Source organism: Pavona decussata, unplaced genomic scaffold, assembly GCF_977016875.1.
Source record: "Pavona decussata unplaced genomic scaffold, jaPavDecu1.1 SCAFFOLD_38, whole genome shotgun sequence".
Classification (NCBI taxonomy): domain Eukaryota; kingdom Metazoa; phylum Cnidaria; class Anthozoa; order Scleractinia; family Agariciidae; genus Pavona; species Pavona decussata.
This window is the reverse complement of record NW_028145460.1, coordinates 4223918-4244420: the sequence shown is the minus strand read 5'-3', so window position 1 is coordinate 4244420 and position 20503 is coordinate 4223918. Positions and strand designations below refer to the sequence as shown.

Genomic DNA, 20503 nt, shown 5'->3' with positions numbered 1-20503 from the left:
GATTGGCTCAAATTTTTCATTGTGCAAATGATCCAATTAGAATCCGTCTTATATACTCACCACTTTCCCGCTTGTTTCCATGCAACCAAGGCCAGACCATAAATCAAATATGGCGGCGAATGTTAGCTGAGTACACTCGCATGTTTCTTTCGAAAATTCATCTATTATAAACGGCAAATCACCTGACAAGAAGAATCATATTTTTCTTAAGGGATTGGAAATGGAGGGTACTGTTGCAGGAGTGAGAATTGTTCCGCCAGTAGTAGAATTTTTCGATGCTGAATCCGACGTTGTGCATCAAATGACACTGACCGTGCAGAACCTAAGCAAGACTTCGAAAACCATCCGATTCCACGGTCCAGCATCCAACGTAAGTAACGTATGATCTTAAAAAGTGAAAGATATAATGCATAAATAGTTCCTAGATGGTTGGATGCGCTGCATACAAGCTGGTATATAAAAGTGATGCATATATAATCTTTCAAACCCCTGGTAAGATTATTGTATTTTGAAAACTTTGCAGGATATTCAGCTATACTACATATAAGCTTAATATTTATTATTCATACCCTACCCATTTTGGATGGCAAATTTATAGTTGTGCAAGTCCAAAAATGATTATAGACTTTTCAAGTTAGGGATTATGTTTCTAAGATACATGTATGATTTACGTACACCACAGATGATAATTTTTTGACAGCAAATTACTCTAATTTAGTTGTTCATGACGTTTAGAGGTTCACCAAATAAATGCATAGTTTTTTTTCACATGCTCTGAGTACGTACTCAAACTCTGAATAGTATTTGATATTCACCGTCGTCCCAGCTTTCATGCACAGTTTTTTTTTAATAAAGTGACTTATTGGGGCTGGCTATCTACTGGCTTGGTATGTACTAAAAGAGCCTTTAAACAATAATAATTGAATGGCTGCATAAAGGTCCTTTCTGCACTCACCACTTCAATTATATATCCTAGTGTAAGTGAATATTGGGGAGCAGGGATGACGCAGTGGTGAGAGCACTTGCCTCCCACCAATGTGGCTCGGGTTCGATTCCTGGACTCAGTGCATTTGTGGGTTGAGTTTATTTTTGGTTCTCGTCCTTGCTCCGAGAGGTTTTTCTCTGGGTACTCTGGTTTCCCCCTCTCCTCAAAGACCAACACTTCTAAATTCCAATTCAATCTGGAAAGTGTGGACCCAATTAGTGTTCTGTGCTATTTAGTACTTTGACACTTAAATATAAAGTAATATTATTTTAACTCCACTTTGTTCACTGTCTTCTTTCTTCAACTCCCTCATATCACCTCCAATACCAAAAAATACTGGTAGTATTATGTCCACTTAAGGGGCGACGTACAATCACATGATTGGCTTGCAACTCTTCCAGAAAACAATAGAACAAACAACTGTACAATATCCTCATCCCTTAAAAACAATAAAAGCTGCTACATAAGTAACACCATTTCTCGTTCAACAAAAGATTTCCAAAGGAGGCCGCTAGGAAAACTGAGTTTTTTTACATACGTTATTTTTCGAAAACGAAGAGTAAACCAACGAAAAAAAATACAGGGCAATGTTTGTTGACTAAAACGAAGCCTACATGCAAAAATTAAGACAAATCCGAAAAAAAAAAAAAAACGGCCTAAAATTCGACATAGGTCGGTTATACTCTCAGCCCTTCAATTATTTCAACCTTACGAGAGCAGCTGCACTACTGTACTAACACGATACCCAGTAAAAAGTACAACGCTATATGTTAGAATTGATATCAGCCAGTTCAGTTCTAGTATTGAGTATCATATTAACATAAGCACAGCTATTTCAACATTCCAACCACGACATCTATTGTTTTTTTAATCCATCATGGCTTTATGATAGGATGAGCTTACTATCTATCCAAGACCCCCTTTAAAATGGTTTGAAATGTCCAGTTGAACTTCCATTAACAGACACCTTCCATAGGTGGACACCTCTCGTAAGCGGACACTTGGTCAATTCATTGTTCTCAGCTTAACATACATTTTTAATCTCCTATAAGTGACCACGTCTCTTAAGCGGATGCTTTTTCTGGTCCAGAGGGTGTCCGCTTATGGGAGGTTTGACTGTAGCTTATTTGATACACCATAGGTTTCTGTTTTGGGGCTGTTTTTGTTCAGGCCAAAATTGAAAGGTTGTAATAGAAAGGCAGTCATATGCATGTCAATGGATGAAGATGTGTTATACTACCAGTAACACTCCCTGTGAGTGAATTGAATACAATACCTCCTTCCCCAGGAGATGAAGGGTTTCATTTTGTTTAATTTTTTTTATTTTGAATTAGTTTTTCTTCCTTTACCTTTAAAATTTTATCGAGTAACATTCACTATGAACTAATTTAAAATTTTTTTATCTGTTTCAGTGTTTCCGATTAAAGGTGAAAAATCCAGACCATGCTATAGCGCCAGGCTTAGAGGTGTCTGCTTTGGTTGAATATTACACCACAAGGGCAGAGGATGCACAAGACAGAGTTATACTTGTGGCCGACAATGATGTCGTGGAGATTCCTCTTATAGCGTAAGTAAAAATTTTAACTGTTAGTGTTATTCTCATAACAGTAGAGCTGAACTTCTTGTAAGCTACTGCCCAAAATGCCAGGAAAAATAGTTGCCTAGGTTAGGACCTTTCAGATCCCCCCCTCCTATTTTTTTTCACCACATCATCAGCTTATTTTGAGGCCTTTTTAAGGACAGTGCCTACTAATACAGAAATATTGTTGTGTGGTTTACGAATATGCGGGAAAAGCAGATCTCAGCAAGGGCTATTGGAATCCAAAAAGAAAATTGGGTGTAACCACACATTTTTCAGAGATAATTAAGCAACAATATTTCTAAAAAGCGCCAAAATATAAAGCAATGTATGGCAGTTTTTCCTAAATTGAAGCTTAATTATCTCTGAAAAATGCATGGCTATCCCCAATTTTCTTTTGGGATACCAAGAGCACTTGCTAAGTTCTGCTTTCTCCATATAGTTTTAAACCGCGCAAAAATATTTCTGTATTAGTGAGCACTGCCCATAGGAAACCCGAGCATCTCAAGATGTACAGAACGTATGCGCAGTAACAATAGTAGGCACCGTCCTTAATAGTTTGCCAGAACCACTAATAAACACGCGCAAAGAGATCCACCATAAAAATTATTACAATGTTTGCAATGACCAGCAATACCAGGCAAAGATAACACTGGCATTCAGCAAGGTCTCAGTTGTTCAAAGAGTGGATAACTTTATTCCAGTTGATATTTACTGATCAGTATTCAGCTGATAACATTTATTTAGCTGAAATGGTTTTTCTCTGTTGGATATAGCAACTTATCCATCCATTGGATAAACTTACTGTAGCTGCTTTTTGAACAACTAAGGTAGCAGCTAGCCTTTTAATTCCTAAGTCAGATCAGATGCAGTAGTCATTTGTGTCACAGTGATGTAATCCTTCTTTGCCTGTCTTCTTCTCTTTGATGTTGATGGCAGAGTAATTCATTATTGGTTGCTTTTAATTTATTTGTTTATTAACTACAGGCAAAATTTTATTTTCAGCGTAATTCTTACCTCGTCTCTTGTTTTAACAGGTACACTCCCTCCCCTCAGTTACAACTGAGTGGCCCTGCAGATTTTGGTGTGACAGTGGCAGATGGGAAAGTCCTATCACAGGAAATCTTTGTTATTAATGAAGGATCATTAACAGGAGAGTTTAAGATAAGGTATAATGGTGACCAACCAATCACAATCATGCCATCAGGTGGTATTGTGAAACCAGGAGGAAGGCAGACTGTCAAGGTGAGTTAATTTTTGTTGAGACAAAGTGCAGCTGTAGAGTTTGAAGTCAATTAAGTTACACTGTCTGTAATAGCTAGGGGCAAATAGAACCCATTCACTGTAAGTTATGGTGACGTTAAGCCGGCGACACACCTGGCCATTTTATACGCTGATCGCTGCAAATTTGATTGCCAGTGAAAATCGCAAACAGTTTTTGCCACCAATTGATGCGGACACACCTGGCGATTTTTTTTCGCAATCACAGTGATGTGGCACTTCAATATTGTTCATGTGATAAAATTGCCCAATCTGATTGGTTGACTTTACTGGCAAACAGCTATGAGCGTAGAAAATCGCGGGAACAGGCACACTTGACAAATGCTGGCGAATTTAATCGCAGATATCGGCGATTTAATACGCGATTTTCGGTGATCTCGGCAATCAGCTTATAAAATTGCTAGGTGTGTCACCAGCTTTAGAAAAAGAGGAGGAGACAATCATAATGATCATTGTTCATTATTTTGTAATAATAGACTCTGGTTTCACTTATCATTTTCTGTTGCAGATTGAGTTTATTAGCAAAACTCCAGGAAAGCTTAATGAAATAGCACAGTAAGTATACAAATGATTCTTTCCTCTGTGACAGAATTGAAAGTTTGAAATGTTTTGGTAGAAAATGGTACAAGTAACAATTAGTTTTTGTCATGTTTTAATGGCACATGGATTTTAATTTTAAGTGTTTTCTTCTATATTATATTAGTTTTCAGACTCTTGTAATCCTGTCTTTATATAATTATGCAATGTAAACTTTCATGGACAAATTTTAAGTTAATAATTTGTTGTAAACACATTGTAATATTATTCACGTAAATTATAAGCCAGGCAATAATGTGTCATAAAACATAATTTATTAAAAAAAAAATGTGCCTTAATTAAATTGGTCTTCCCTCTGCTGAGATTTTTAACTCAGAACACTTTTGACAAGTGATCTGCAGTGTCTAGTTAATTAATTAATTAATTAATTAATTTATTTATTTATCCATTTATACATTTGTTTGTTTTCCTGTACTGTAGAGTGAAGCTGGAAGGGCAGGTTCCAACAACTCTTCAAATAATTGCAAATGTAGTGGAGAGATCCCTGGAGCTTTTGACCCTGGACACAGAGGAAACAGTACAGACAATAAACTTTGGTTCAACCTACTATGGCACTGACCTTACAAAATCCTTCCTCATTTATAACAATGGACCAGATGTAGCAAACTTTGTAGTTATACTGGAAGAAGGTGGAGAGGGGCAGGAGGTGGTAAGTGCAAATTAATCCTTGTAGACCTAACACATAAAATTTGCTATAAATGATTCGTCTTAGTGATTTACTTCCACCTTGTTCCAATTCATCATTGGATGTAAGATATACATGCAGTTTGGATGTTATCCTTCTGCTGTGCCAAATTTAACTCCTGATGAGGTAATGATTTTTTCGATAATTCCATTACAAGAAAATCTTTTCTTCTTAGATGTCAGTGGCTTGACAAATTGACAGTCATGCTAAGTTTGTTGCATTCTTTCTATTCCAGGTATTCTTTAAGTTGTAACTTGTGATTTTCGTAAAAATAGCAAGTCACTTGATCCCATTAATTAGCTGTGACTTGTAATGGCAATTGAAGGAAAAATGGGCTTCTCTGCATGATTTTAAAGTTTTTATTGATTTATTTATCTATAATATATTTGTTTTGTTTTTTTTCAAAGGGTGTTGATTTGACTAAGAATGCAACAGCCATGTTGTTATCACAAACAAGTTCTCAGGATCTTGGTTCAGCCAATGACTTGACAACCCTGGTTACAGCTTTACCAAACCAGGGTATCCTTTATCCGCAAGAAAGAAGAGCGATTCACTTTAGATTCAGTCCAAGATACACCAAGTCTGACAAGGGTTGGAAGAGCAGTGACCAACCACCACCAAGGAAGGACTACACACTGTTCATGCACATAGAGACTGTAGGGAGTGTCGCTGGCATCTCTGATAAGTCCAAGGCTGGGACTAGTAATGGAGGTGAGTTACAATTTTGTTTGTTTCTTGGTGTGTTCATTTACGATAATAATTTTCTTCAGCCATTCAGCCGTTCCACCTCATCCGTTCAAAAAATTTCTTCAGACATTCAGCCGTTTGACCCCATCTGTTCAAAAATTTTCTTCCGCCGTTTCACCTCATCTGTTCAAAATTTTCCTTTAGACGTTCATCCGTTCAACTTCAACTGTTCAAAATTTTCTGAACCCCTTCAGCCGTGCGCGGTATCCATTTTAAACGGCTTGTCTATCCGTTTATCGTCCATTCACATGCCGTGCATTCAACCGTTGGTTTGATCATTCTATTTCCAAGGCAATTAATGAATGAAATAGAGTTTACTCTGAATAGCTAAATACAGTGTACATGTAAATGTTGTGTTCTTTTGGGTACATAATAATTATTGTTGGTTAATTGGATTGCTGTTTTACAGTTTAACTGTTGTTCCTGAATTGGAATGAGTACACTCAATCAGAAAAGAATGTAACCTTACAAAGTATTTTGTCTACTCAAAAGAATTACGGTTGAACCTCCGCTAACGGACACCTCCCGTAGGCAGACACCTCTCGAAAGCGGACACTTTGTCATGTTCTCAACTACATATTTGACCTCTTATAAGCGGACACCTCTTTTTCTGGCCCCAAGGGTGTCCATTTATGGGAGGCTTGACTGCACATGTAATCACATCCATATTAATAGCAAATGAACACTTAAAGTAATACTTACAGTCATTTTAGTAAAGACATTATATTTAAGCAAGTCAAAATGTGGAATGGTACAGTCACAGAAAAGTTACAACTTTCAATGGAGATTGTCATCTTGATGATAATTATAATTGTATTTTTTTACTTGTGGGATATTTCTTTTCCTGTGAAATTATGCAGCTGTTTTCCTGTTTCTGGAGTTATCCGTAGTAAGGTTGTGTGTACATTTTGTTGTATGTTTCTTTGTTAATGGAGGTTTGTCTATTTTAGAATTTCCACTGTAATTTCTGAACTTCCAGAATATTAAAAATTTTTTTGTCTTTTCTAGGAGCAAGAGTTGAGGTTGCCCTTCTGGGAACAGCCTTACCTGTACTCCTATCCATATCTCCCAGCCCTGTGTTCAAGTTTGGAGACTGTCCCGTTGGCCAACAAATTGACGCACTCTGTACTGTAAACAATGAATCAGCAAGTTTGCCAGTGACATTTTCTCTTCATTCCACGGCACACTACCACTCTTCACCTTCACAGGGTCATATCAATCCCGGCCAGTCGGTGGATGTGCTATTGTCATTCACGCCGAATCAGATGGGCACATTCAAGCCCGTGGTCTCACTGGAGGTTCTAGGAGGCATTGTTGAAGATTTTTCATTTGACGCAGATCCTACTGCAGTAAGGTACATTAAGCAAACACCATTAACATTGTTTTTTCTTGCCTCTCCTCTTATTCACCTAATCAAATCTGGTGGGATTATAATTACTCACACCTACATGTACATGCACCATTACCCAATATTGAACAGGAAGGGGGGTGGGGGGGGGGGGGTCAGAATTGAAGTCAATTGTTTCTGTTTCCAACAAGATCAAAAATACTAATTTTTGCAAGATCACTAAAATTGCCAGAATTGACTGATAAATTACTGTTTTTTTTTCCTTCATTGCTCATAGACTGGTCCCAATCTACACCACTCCAATCCACCTTCATGGTACTGGCACCAGGGAGACCAACCAACAGAAAACACAGCCACCACCTGGCATTCCACAGGTTGCCCACCCCAATGACAGAGCCACTAGCATCAGACCTGCAAAAAGAAATGAAAATGTCAAGTGAGTCTCATTAAATGAAATGTCCATATCTACAGTTATTCACCTTTGAACTCTGTAGTTAGCCATGCCATAATTTTGATAATAGCTCAGGCTCCACTGAAGCAGCTTCTACCCTAAAAGCTTCATTGGTTAATGTGTAGTTGGATTGAAATCTGTAGAGTTTTCTGTTCAGTTCTACCAACTGTATTGGGGCATCACATCACAACTACCAAGATCGCCATCTGTTTTGTTACACCCATTTTATCCTGGAAGGTCTTTATCAACTTTGATAGTGTACTTATCTGACATTACCACTCTAAGTACAGCCATTTTTTTTATACATGGGGATTTTGAGGACGTGATGTGATTTAATCTTCGACATCGGAAAAATTCTGGGTGAGGTCTGGTAAGATTTCGCATTCAATTCAACAAAGTTTGCAGGTGGAAATGAGACAGATAGAGTGACCACTTGGAAATACGTAATTTCTGAATTTCTATAAACTGTTCTACTGTACTACTCCACCAACAGATTGTAGCTAGAATTGGACCTCATAATCAGCCATTTTTAAGGTTGTGCTGACTTGGATGAAGATGGCCATTCATTTTAATCTTTTGAGTTATATGTGGTGATAATACAGTACAGTAATCGTTCCTTTGGATTCTTTTTGTTTTATGTAGAACACTGTTCACTGGCATCGAGAGATACACATTTATAGACCCAGACTACGCTTTCACAGATGAAGAAGAGAGACAGAGATTGGAACATAAACAACAGTACCTGGACTACATCCAGGGACTAAGAGAAAAAAGATTGCTCAATGAGAAAAAAAGGTACATGTGAAAGGGAATATTTTGCCAGAGGCCTTAAACAAAAGATGAACAACATGACTTCTTATTTTTACAGTGCGACGCGCCTTACTGTGGCCACCAAACAAACTTTTTTTACAAGTTAGCCAATCAGGATATAGAAAACAAATATTATATTGAAAACATGTTGTTTTGTATTTTATGAACAAGGTAGGAAGATATCCTGATTGGCTAACTCGTAAAAAAAGTTTGTTGGGTGGCCACGGTAAGGTACGTCACGCTGTAAATATTCACGACAAGAAAAGACTATTATATTTATTTAGTGACTCTCAGTACAAAAGCTGTTTGTTTATATGGACATACATGTGTATAATATGCACAAATTTTAAAACTAGTTACACAATTCAAAAATTTGAGCAATTTCTGACACCAGACCAACTGTTTTACAAAGCTGTGGTCTTTTGCTCCATCACTTTCATTACTCATCTCTCAAGCAGGTGGAATAAGGGTACAAAATGTAGCTTAAACTCATCGCCAGAGATGAGCTTTGGGATGAGGTGCTGCAAGGTGAGGGGGTTTGCAGCATGAAGCATCCCGCCAGGTGCCCGGAGGTAACTAAGGCAACTTAATCCGAGCCCGAGAGGCAAGCAGGTGGAAATAAGGGTATAAATGTAGCAATATTTTGGACATTTTCCCAGATTTGCATGATATTTTTCATGTGGTAGACAGTTAATTCTATTCCCCAAAATTGCCCCATGGATAATTTTTGTCCCTTTTGGTTGACATTTTTGAGAAAATAAATGTGGAAAAAAAATGCTCTATGTGGAAATTATAGGCCATGATTTAATTTGCTGTGTGTGATTTGACCATAATATTGTTCAACCTTGTTGCATGGCAAGTGTAGTTTAGATTGTTTTAGTACTTACAGACATTATAGTGACATGTTGGTGTCGCTCATTGTTTTTTTTTTTCTTTTACAGTGAATTTCATCTATTAAACAATGAAACTGATATGGGAATGAAGAGCAACCGAGGTTTAAAACCTCCAAAGATTTCTACAAAGGAAGTTATCAGGTCACCAGAAAAAGGTCAGTATTCGTTTGTCACTGTCATTGTTAAAGTTGTTGTTGCTTCCACTGTTGTTCTTTTTGCTGTTGGCAGCTGGCCCTGTCGCTGTCGCTGCTGGACATTACATTGTCATCAGGGACCTATAACACAGTTTAAGTGGCATAGTCACAGGGATTTTGCTGTGTCTTGGTCAGAACTGCATGAAATATTTGACAAAATACCTCTGCCCAAACATGCAATTTCTCTAGAGCACCAAGAAGAAAATAGTGATATATCAAAGGAAGGCTGCCCTCTAAACTCCATACCTGTTTCAGACTTTCAGACTAAAATGGTTCCAAAAAGCCATACCCTTTGGCCGCAGTACACAGTCCTTATATACATTGTATTAAGCTTAAAGTATATAAGGCTTTGTATTTTAAAAATTAATTGGACATATGTGTACGGTACACATACGTATACTTGATCACAAAATCAGTCACAGATCCACCATTTTGAACTTGCTTTTTACCCAAGACACTTGGAGTGTGTTGTTCCAGAGAATACCCATACCCATACCCAAACTTCAGAAGGCCATTTGAAATGTTGAGGGGGAAGTGGTTCTCAATGGCAATTATGAAGCTAAACTGGAATTCAAAGAGTTGTGGTGGTGGTTGGGGTGAAGAGGGGGAAGGGAGATTGTGGTTGGGTTCATCCCAACAACCTTTGATGGGGGGCCGGGGGGGGGGGGGGTACAGGTTACATCTTTGCCAGTTGATTGTAAGGTGCCTATGTAGTGTTGCCAGTACCCATTTACAATATGGCATGTAATGCAGTATTAACACACTAGTCTATGATATTTTTCTTGCTACACAGCTCCCTCTCCAGTTGGCGATGAAGTTAAGTTATTGAGTTCCCTGACACTGGCTGGAAACAAATCTCAAACTCTGTCAAAACCTGTAAGTATTTTAAATAACGTGAAAAACTTGCATTGTGTGAGTGCCTTTGTTATATTTTAATAATTAATAACTAAGCAAATTAAAATTTGCTTAGTTTATGTCTTGTAAATTCAAATTTACTTGCTTGCCACACAAGAAAGATACATTAACGTAAGGGAAATTAAAAGGTACAGGAAGTGGCAAGGGGCCTAAGAAAAAACCATGAGGCTTATAATATTAGGTCCCTTGTTGCAGTACTTATAAAACATTAAGTTATAAACATGCAACACTACATTAACTATGGAATTAATAAAGGCATTATTCCAGGTTCAATATTATTGAATGCACGTTTCATGAGTCCTTCCACATTCTCAAACAAAGTAACTGAAACTCAAACTATAGCTTTGCAATGCATTAATTTTGCAAGGGGATCAATTTGACTAATTTGTTTTTATTCTAGTTAAAGTAATTTTACTATTATTATTATTATTATTATTATTATTATTATTATTATTATTATTATTATTATTATTATTATTATTATTATTATTATTATCATTTTAGTATAGCATCATAGGTTGTGCCACAAAAATTATAGCTTTTATTGGAAAGATACTTTTGGATTTTGCCTGTACACTAAGGTGATAGCATGGTAGTGTATGTTTAAATGTTCACTGTCTGTGTCATGTTTCTTATCTCAAGTTAAGTGATGGCTTGAATGCTGTACCAATGACTGAACAGGAAAAGCATGACTGTTCCTCTGTGCTGTCCCCTCAGCAACTAAAACTTGTGGATATAGGTAAATTTGTATGCAATTTAAGAACACATTTTCCAGTTATAATTAGTTGGCTTTGGTACCTATTGATACCTACTAACTGTAATTACTTTCAAAGAATTTGTTATTGTAGGTATGTTGCGAGGTTTGCGTCAAAAGTCATCTTTAATACACAGTTTACTAAGAAGTGTTCAGTCAGGAAAAAAAATTCTATCTACTAGAAATTGAATTTAAGTGTATGTAAGGGTGCTGATCATGACGTGAGCTAGGATCACTCTCTCTTGAATTCCCCCTTGGCTTGGTAGCCTTGGAAAGGAAATTTGGCCAGCCAAGGTTGACCTTGGCAGGAATTCAGCACATCTGGATCAGATCACCATTGCTTTAATCAACTGAGCTAAGAGGCTAGCTGGGAGCAAGTTGTGGGTTAAGTTAGGTACTTTATAATTGGGTCACAGCAATGGAGATATTCAAAGATTATCACTTTAACAATAACAACAATTGCTATTATTATACGTTTCAAAACAACGACACAATGCTTGAGTTTGGAAGACATTTTTCGGATACTTCAGCTTCTGTCGTCAGTTCACTGATGTTTAGACTTCCTTGTTAGCTGCCTTATATGTAGTCAAAAATATGTAAACATACTTGAACTGATGATGGATAGTGAAGTATTCAAAACATATGTCAAGATTCCAACCTCAACATTGTCGTTGTTTTGAAATGTTAAATATCTATTCTACTGCCATAAAAATTCAATAGTTATTATCAAAGTGATAATCCTTGGATATTGTATTCTGGAATGAGTGAGATATAACTTAGGAAGACTTAATTGTTTTTATAATAACTAATACACTGTGATTTTCACCAATGAATTTTGTGTGTCAGGTCCTTCACTGATGGACTTTGGTCAAGTGTGCTTACGATCCGTTAGCAGTAAAGATCTTATGATTGTTAACAACTTGGACATTTACATTCATGTGGTTGTACAGGTGAATGAGTGTTTCATATGCTTAGTTCCCTGTATGTTTTCATTAGTCTGAAGTTTTTTCTTGAGCATATCAATTCATCAGACATCTGTAACATGTTTCCACTGATATTAGTATCACATGCAGAATCCCTAGTATTCTCAATAAGCTGTACAGGCTTATACATGTAGATTAGAAAGTCCAACTTTGAACAAAGAATTTTAAAAAGTGATCGTTGAGTCTTAAGAAATGACAGTGAATATTCTGTTCACTGCAAAAAAAAAAATCTGACTGTGAGTCTAATATTATTGTAGATTGACTGCCGGGAGCTTCGTCAGACATCCCCATTGTCTCAAGTAATTCCACCCAACTCTGTTGCAAAGCTTGCTATGATGTTTGAGTCAAACGTAAGGGGGACCTTTGAAAGGTAAAACGCAATTTTTGTTTAGAACTGTCTTGTTTTCATGGTGCTGATTACTGATACGTGTAATTTGAGATTATAATAATTTTTAGGAGGTGATCAAGGTTTCTGTTGTTAAACTCCTTTTCAAATTATGCTAATTTTAGGAAGTCAACGTCTGTAAGCAGTCAATATCAAAACTTAGTGTAATTTAAAATTTAACTCCCAGAATCCGTGTGGATAAGTTATCAAACAGGGGTCAACAGAAGTTTATTCTAATCCTGAATTACATTATCAGGCGTGCTTGAACAACCAAGACCTTGAAAATTAATAATTATCTTTCAGGTTTTTCTATTTTAAATGGTTGGATTAATTTCGATTATAGCATGGCTATGAAATTGATTTACTAAATTCTTCTGAAGTTTCTCAGCAGTTCTTTCTGTTTTCACTCCTTTGCTGAAGAGTATTCAAATTACTTTTAATAAATTGTTATGTAGCTTACACTCCCCAGTTGTTACCGGATTGAATGATTTTTAGCATATTCTCCCCAATTGGGCTATAAATATTTTGCAGGAGTGTCAATTACAGTATAAATGGTTATCATAATCAACATATTGTGGCAATGGCGGAAGTTGTGTCTGTTGCTTTGGAGTTATCAACGGATGAAGTTGTGCTGCGACCCTCTCCTGGTCTTCTAGCTGATTCAGGTAAGAGAAGCACAAAGATTCTAACCAGAAAAAGAGGTATATATATTGTCAATAACACATGTACCGTATTTTCTCGATTAAACGCCCCCAGCATTGACCCGGCGTTTAATCGAGGTCCGGCGTTTATTAATGAAATGCAATTTTCAGCCATTTTTCCACATTGATTTATTATTACCAATCCTCTGAAACCTAGGGGCAGTTTGTCAGTGCTGGACAATTTCCCCCTGGATTACCCGAAGTTACAGTATTATGGTACCGTACATACGGCACGTGTACCATGTTGCAATCAAGATTTGTATCACTAACAAACAGCACATAAACAATATATGAATGATGTAGGAGCAAGTAAATGGTATGAGTGCAAAGTTTTAAGTTTATAAACGGTAATGTCGCCAACGTCCTCCTCATTTGTGTCAGCCAATGTGTGCAAATTATTTAAGTTTTAATTACATGCTAACACACGCCAGGACCACGAACAAACGCCGGGACCCCTATTAAACGCACCCGGCGTTTATTTAAAAATCGGCAGTTTTAACCCAGCGTTTATACGAAGCCGGCGTTTAATCGGGGTCCGGCGTTTAATCGAGAAAATAAGGTAATATTATTGGAGCTGTCAGCGTAGGGTGCATTCTTTTGGGGCTATTCTAGCTATTCTTATTCCGGTTTAGGAATCACAGATATACACAGAATTTCAATTTCAAGAAAAACACGACACTCCTGAGTTTTACAGTCGTGTTTCAGCAGTTGTCTCTGCCATCTTCAGTGTGAAATGAACAACAAATAATTTCATCACTGCTTTTATCCAGACAATTTCAATTTTGAAAAGAATGCTCCTAAAATTTGGAAACGGAATACCCATGTCAGAGGTGTCCTGAGAACTACTATGTCTACGCACGCGAGCGGCCGCGTAGGATTTCCCACCAAAAAATGTCCCAAAAGAACAAGTATTCCGCCTATTTTGAGTAAGTCATATTCCTTTCATTCTGTTCATTTCTACTATCGGGAGCAGAATAAACAGAGTGATATTTACAAAAACAGAATAGTTCCAAAAGACTTGGCACCCCAAGTTTCAGGATACAATGTATTTGAGAACCTTTAAAAGTGCACAATAAAGAAAGGCTTTTGCGTTGGTATCCTGTGTTACACATGGTAAACTATTTTACCAAGTGATCGTATAAAATGTTTTCTTCCACCCTTTAAGGACTTCGGGGCTCTATTACTTTGTTAAACAAAAGGAACTACCCTGCAGAGTTTTCTTGGTCCCCAATCATGGATGAAAAGGGAACAGCATTCTCCATACGACCCTCCATTGGTAAGGCCAAGTCATACTTACTGCTAATCTAGAGATGCACTAACATTCCCCTTAAACAATGGGACAAATTAAGTGATGTTATTATTCAGCATCATATCATTCGGAAAATTTTTGCAGATGAACTTAAATAAAATAGTTAGCATGCACATTACCTGACATAAACAAAAGAGATTCTCCATTTGACCACCTATAATAATATTAATGTAGTTTGCTCAGATAATACCTACAGATATAGAAATGCATTTGTATTTTCCTTTCCAGTTTTAGGTTTTGTCTTGCCTATTATTTTGCATGATATTTGTTTACAAATACTGTAGTTAACGCATGTTTGTACATAACCTGATGCTAAGAAGTAATTTAAGTTAAGGAGAATTCAAAACTTTGTTTTGTATATTTCCTTGAATAAACGTGTTTGGTATTTACAAACTGAGCTGCTTTTGGGGGCATTAAGGTAAAAATCAGTGACTAAAAGGAATGTTTTGCCTGCTGAAACTGTTCTGGTAATAACATTAACTAAAAGGTCTGGAAAGTCATTCTCTCCCCATAAAACTACCCTAGAGCATAAGATTCGTTTCTGACCTTTTTTTCCAATCTGTAGTGTGCCAAGTGTGGTTGGGGCATTTAAATTAGAAGGGTTGTTTATTGGCACAAAGACGGTAGACACACAAACTGAAGTTGTTGAGTGTTAAGACAAGTGTTTAAAAATGTTCCCAAAATCACTTCTAATCAGGTATTTCTCTGACAGAATGTATTTCTTTGATAATATTGAAATACATGGTAAACATTGCACTGATTTGGACTGAAACAAGTTGCAAAACACGTTGTGCAGCAGAATCTTATCATCAACTATCTTGACCAAAAATGGGTAAATTAAAGTAAAAGGGTGTTCTTCCAGGGGAACATATTGTTAGCTAGGTTAGAGTATGCTTACTTCTTTTCAAGAGCTACAAGATGAAAAGCTTCAAGTAATGTTTGTTTTCCGCTTAAGGGTCTGTCGAGGCTTTTACTGGCTTGGAATGTGAGGTTGTTTATCAACCAACATTTTCAGCCCCAGAAGAAACTGATTTCCTTCTCCATGTCACTGGAGGCAGTGATCTGAAGCTTAAGTGCATAGCCAAGGTATTTTGTGATTCTCAACCATTTCATGTTACTCTTGAAACAGGAAAAACAGACTAGTCTTGAAAATCTAAACTCCTTGTGTCCTTTTGTGACGAGTTTCCATTTCAAAACCAAACTCTGACTAAGAACTTTTAAAAGTTCAATCAAACAGTTCCAATGAAGAAGGATTTTTATTGTTTATTGCTGGCTACCAATCTGATGCTATCATGATTGTGATTTAATTTAATTTTACTCAGAAAGAAGTGCAGATGGTGTAGGTAAGTCCTGTTGCCAAAACTGTAGCTTTTCTGCTACTGTAGCCTGCAGAACAGGCATTATTTTTTTTTTCATTTTTTTTTCATTTTCGTGGAGCGCTAGTCATGCACAACGAGAGAGGCCCTCCTGTTGCATGTCACTTGCACTTTGCGCTCGCCTCACGCGTGCCTCTGCGCGCCTGGAAAAATGCAAAAAAAAATAACGCAGCCTTGTTCTGCAGGCTACTTTTCTGCTAAATTAAGAAGACTATCATGCTTCACCACGGCAGATGGAACCGTTTAGTTTAAATGATTTCTAAAATAATTTTTAATAAAATCAACCAATTGAATAGTGATATGCTATCCTGTCAATGCAAGAATTTTGGTGTTTTAATGACTGCAATGACGGATAAATTATGAACACCTTAGTTCATTGGATCTCGTAATGTTGTTTGATCTGTAGCTTGGTTCTGCTCATTGTGCATTTGTGGAGAGAAGGCTTCTGTTTGGTTCAGTGCCACTTCATTTAACCACAGTGAAGACAGTATCCCTAAGGAACACCAGTCACAACCATGCTTACTTTGAGGTTTGTACATGAGGTCTTACTAACGCTCATCTCATCCACTTTGCTCTTACCATGCTGAACCAAATTCAATTAATTTTGACTGTATTGTGACAGCATTGTAAATCAGAAATTGTTAGGAAACAGTATACCTTCCTAATGAGGCATTGATTTTATGTTATTTCACATGCTGTTCAGGTGATTGACACTCGTCCTATTCCTGGAATAGTGATTTCTCCTAAGGAGGGAGTTGTTCCAGTAGGAGGAACTGCAGAACTGAAGGTACTGTATAACGAGTGGAAGGGCTAATAAATGTAATGTTGAACATGGCATGGTATGAAGGAGGAGAGAAACAATATGATGTAACATTTCATAACCATGATGGCTTTACAAGAGGGTGCTAAAGGGATAAAATGGGAACTGGGATTTGCCCTCTTTTCACTCGGAAAATGGGATTTGGCCATTAAATATGGACACTAGGAATTTAATGGGATCTGGATCAAAATATTTATTTGGGCTTGGAGCTGGGATTTGAACAAAATTTAGGCTGGAAAATGCAATTTGCAACCCCCCCCCCCTCCCCCCATTCCTTCAATACCCTCTTAAAAGGACAAGAACAAGTTCAAACTCTTGATCTAAAAAGTATCTAGAGTAGGACACATTTTAAAGGCAGTGAGCCAGTGACAAATTGCAAAGTGCGGTTGTGCTAAGTCATCAGAAATTTAAAAGTTTAGCTAGTTACCATACTTTTGCTTTTGATCTGAGATACCTGTAAAAGCTTCTCCCAGAGCCATAATGCTAAGATAAGCACTAATCAATTAATTAAGAAATAAATTATTGCTTGTCTTTTGTCGTCTAGGTGGAGTTCACTCCTAACAGCATACACAAGTTTGATACTCATATTCAGGTGAATGTGCGAGGATGGAAGACCATCTCACTCAGAGTGGGTGGTACAATAGAGCCTCCGTGTGTGGACATTGATGTGGTAAGATTTGTTGCAATCTAGATGGCCTGCTAAGATAAAGATTCTGTGATATGTTAAATATTTACACAATGCTTTAAAAACACAAAACCAGAGACATAACAGACCATTCAAATCCCAGGAGGTACTCCTTGGAATTTTTGTTGGGGTGTGTGGCTCGGTTCTCCAAACCCTGACCCTATTTCAGACCAAATGTACAATTTTTGGTACCGTTTATCAGACCTGGTTTTTTGAATCCATACCTGTTTCAATCTGTAAAATCCATACTCATTTTCAGATTTTCAGACCAAAATGGTTAAAATGTATACCCTATTTCAGATGAAAACAGCCCAGAAACCGTATCCTGGGGTGCTGCACATACTTATATAGCTTATATGGGATTCAAATGTAATGATAGAATTCAGGTTGGATCACTGGTCTTTATTTATTGATTGATTTTCCCTATCTTCCCATTATCCTAGCATCTGACCATTGTGCGAAAGGTCAAAAGTTCAAGTACTGTCAGGCACTCAAGAGTTTCTTGAGTTCTCGTGCTTGTGTCAGACTAAATACAGTTTGCAATTTGATGTCAAGCTTCATTGGTTAATAGATTATATGGTGATCGCTCTCATACAAAGCTACTTTTATTTCATGTTGCAGAATTCATTTCAGTTTGGTGGAGTCCACTGTGGTGCTTTGGCAACTGTAAGATTTAAACTCAGCAACAAGGTATAAACGTAGTTTGCATTTTATAGCGGTATTCTCTGTGACATATTTTGCAAGTAAATGTATGCATGTTACAATGAATCTTTGTTTTCTTATTATCAGACTCGCACTCAAGCTGACATGGTATTTGACCTGAGCAGGTTCCTGGACTTTTCACTTAAATTCCTGGACACTGACCTTGAAGGTATTGTAAGAGTTCTAAGTAATCGTACTTCAACAGCCAATAGCAAAAATAAAAAAAATGTTTTGAACAAACTGGGTGGAGGCACAATGGCGGTGTGGATTTCACTTTAAGATTTTTGTTCATTTGGATTAGAAGGTCTTTGCTCTAAGTCTTGATCTTTGCCATTGTTGTCTCCTTATACAAGGAACTTGGTGCTATATCCCCTTTTTCCAACTAGGTGTGTTTAAATGGATCCATTTAGGGCAACTTGACAACATCCGGAGGGCAACCTTGTGATGGATTAGAATCTCATACAGGCAAAAGTAGGAAAAAACCATCTTGGTACAACTACTAGCATGTAACGTTGTGTTAATTGTTCTTTTTGAAATTATTAGATGATCCAGTTGATGATGGCGATGGTGTTTACCATGTTTCCTTGAAAAGTCAACGAGTTATGGATTGTGCCCTGGAATTTCAGCCTTCTGAGGTGCCTTTTTTCATTATAGTGTCAAGTGTCTTGTGATGTGTAATAGAGTATATTAAGCTTTCAATTGAGCATGGAAATTAATTCACATTCTCTTGATTACTTTTTGATTTAAGCATAGGATAATTGAAGGGCTGGGAGCATAACCGACTTATGTCGAATTTCAGCCCGTTTTTCGATGTAGCTCGGATTTGTCCAAACTGTTGCATGTGAACTGCAATTCGATTGAAAACCATTGTCCAGTATTTTTTTCACGCCGCTTTGTGTTTCGTATTAATGCCATTAAGAAATTTTACCATCTTGTAAAGATATATCGGTAACATTATAGACACTGGATGACCAAAAGGACAATGCACTGAGGATTAAATACTTGTATTCAATATACACTCGTTGTCTTTGAAACACGGCACACTAAAGCAGTGTTTTCCGCGGGAGCAACGAAAAGAATGCTGTCACGCTTTTATTTGATTCTGTTACAAACTACTACGTACGTGACAGGAATGTCCGAAATGTAAACAGTTACATTCTCCAAGAGAAAATGTGTCCATTTCCTGGCGTAAAATCCAGTTTTGTCCCGTTTGTTGACATATCACTCTTGATAACGCAAAATACTAGCATTCTACACGATTAACAGGAAGACATGTAGCCATTTCAACGATTAACAACGATTAACAACGATTAACGGCAATTCTATTAAAAGGTAAAGACTATCTATTATTTTTAAGAGCAGTCGGTGTTAACCGTTGAAAATCTATGTTAATCGTACTTTTATTGAATCATTGCCTTGAAATTGTGAAGTTAATCGTTACATACCGAATTTCAAGCCTGGCAAACCACAACTAAGGCTTGCAAAACACCTTGCACATGGCGGGATTTGTCTCTGATGCTCCTGCGGGATTTGATAATCGAATTGAAAAATTCGCCACGGCACAGTCATGACTACCAAGGAGGGATTCTTTGAACAACATTTCCACCAGTTCCTGTGAACTGCATTCGTCAATTTCATAACTTTTCAAAAGATCCATAGATGTCGTGCGTTTACAAACTTCACCAAACAAAAGCGAAACCAGCTAGCCAGTACGATACGCAAGTTGTTTATCCCGACTGCCTTGATCTATTTTGGGCTTGTTACAACCCGCAAAAGCAAACCATGATATCATCTCAAACGTTACTTATAGAAACAACAACTGGTGCGGCTAAACACGGCTCGTGGACAGTGGAAACTTTTAGCCTACCGATAATTTGGAAAACGAATCTGCCGTGGACAAAACCTATAAAAAAATTTGCCTTCCAAGCGCGTTCACTTGTAGACAAGCAAACTACCAAATCCCCCTCCCCCTCCCCCTGACTCAATGTTGTCTTTTGGGTCACGAACAGTTTCCTGGCAAGCATCACTTCCCACATCAACATTGCATAAGGGGGAGGGGGGGAGGGAGAAGTAGCTGTGGTAGAATTATGAAGGGAGAAACAGTAAGTGAGTGGTTTTTTTGGCTGTCTGTGTTCGCTTTTCATTGCATAGGGGGAGGGGGTGGGGGGGAGAAGTAAGCAAGTGGTTTTTGTTCTGTTCGCGTTTGGTTTTCTCAAGGAGTTTTGTCCACGATTGTAAAACCGCGAAATGTTTTCCAAAGCAGGGAGAACCAAAATTCGTACAAATCCGTGCGAAATCGAAAG

The 20503-nt window shown here is 37.4% G+C and overlaps 1 protein-coding gene across 1 annotated transcript in view; it reads left to right on the top strand.

Annotated features, from left to right (window-relative positions):
* Positions 1-66: 66 nt before the first annotated feature.
* Positions 67-20503, top strand: part of LOC146483705 (cilia- and flagella-associated protein 47-like) — a 46242-nt gene continuing 25805 nt past the window's right edge. Inside the window, exons 1-23 of the mRNA XM_085105848.1 lie at positions 67-370; positions 2398-2552; positions 3602-3809; positions 4354-4400; positions 4863-5091; positions 5535-5838; positions 6883-7228; positions 7500-7658; positions 8316-8468; positions 9425-9531; positions 10364-10446; positions 11128-11224; positions 12086-12189; positions 12480-12592; positions 13139-13272; positions 14474-14584; positions 15573-15703; positions 16400-16522; positions 16697-16780; positions 17358-17483; positions 18120-18188; positions 18288-18369; positions 18744-18835. Coding sequence (XP_084961974.1) covers positions 221-370; positions 2398-2552; positions 3602-3809; positions 4354-4400; positions 4863-5091; positions 5535-5838; positions 6883-7228; positions 7500-7658; positions 8316-8468; positions 9425-9531; positions 10364-10446; positions 11128-11224; positions 12086-12189; positions 12480-12592; positions 13139-13272; positions 14474-14584; positions 15573-15703; positions 16400-16522; positions 16697-16780; positions 17358-17483; positions 18120-18188; positions 18288-18369; positions 18744-18835 — 3207 coding nt within the window. The 5' untranslated portion in view covers positions 67-220. The remainder of the gene's footprint in view (positions 371-2397; positions 2553-3601; positions 3810-4353; positions 4401-4862; positions 5092-5534; positions 5839-6882; positions 7229-7499; positions 7659-8315; positions 8469-9424; positions 9532-10363; positions 10447-11127; positions 11225-12085; positions 12190-12479; positions 12593-13138; positions 13273-14473; positions 14585-15572; positions 15704-16399; positions 16523-16696; positions 16781-17357; positions 17484-18119; positions 18189-18287; positions 18370-18743; positions 18836-20503) is intronic.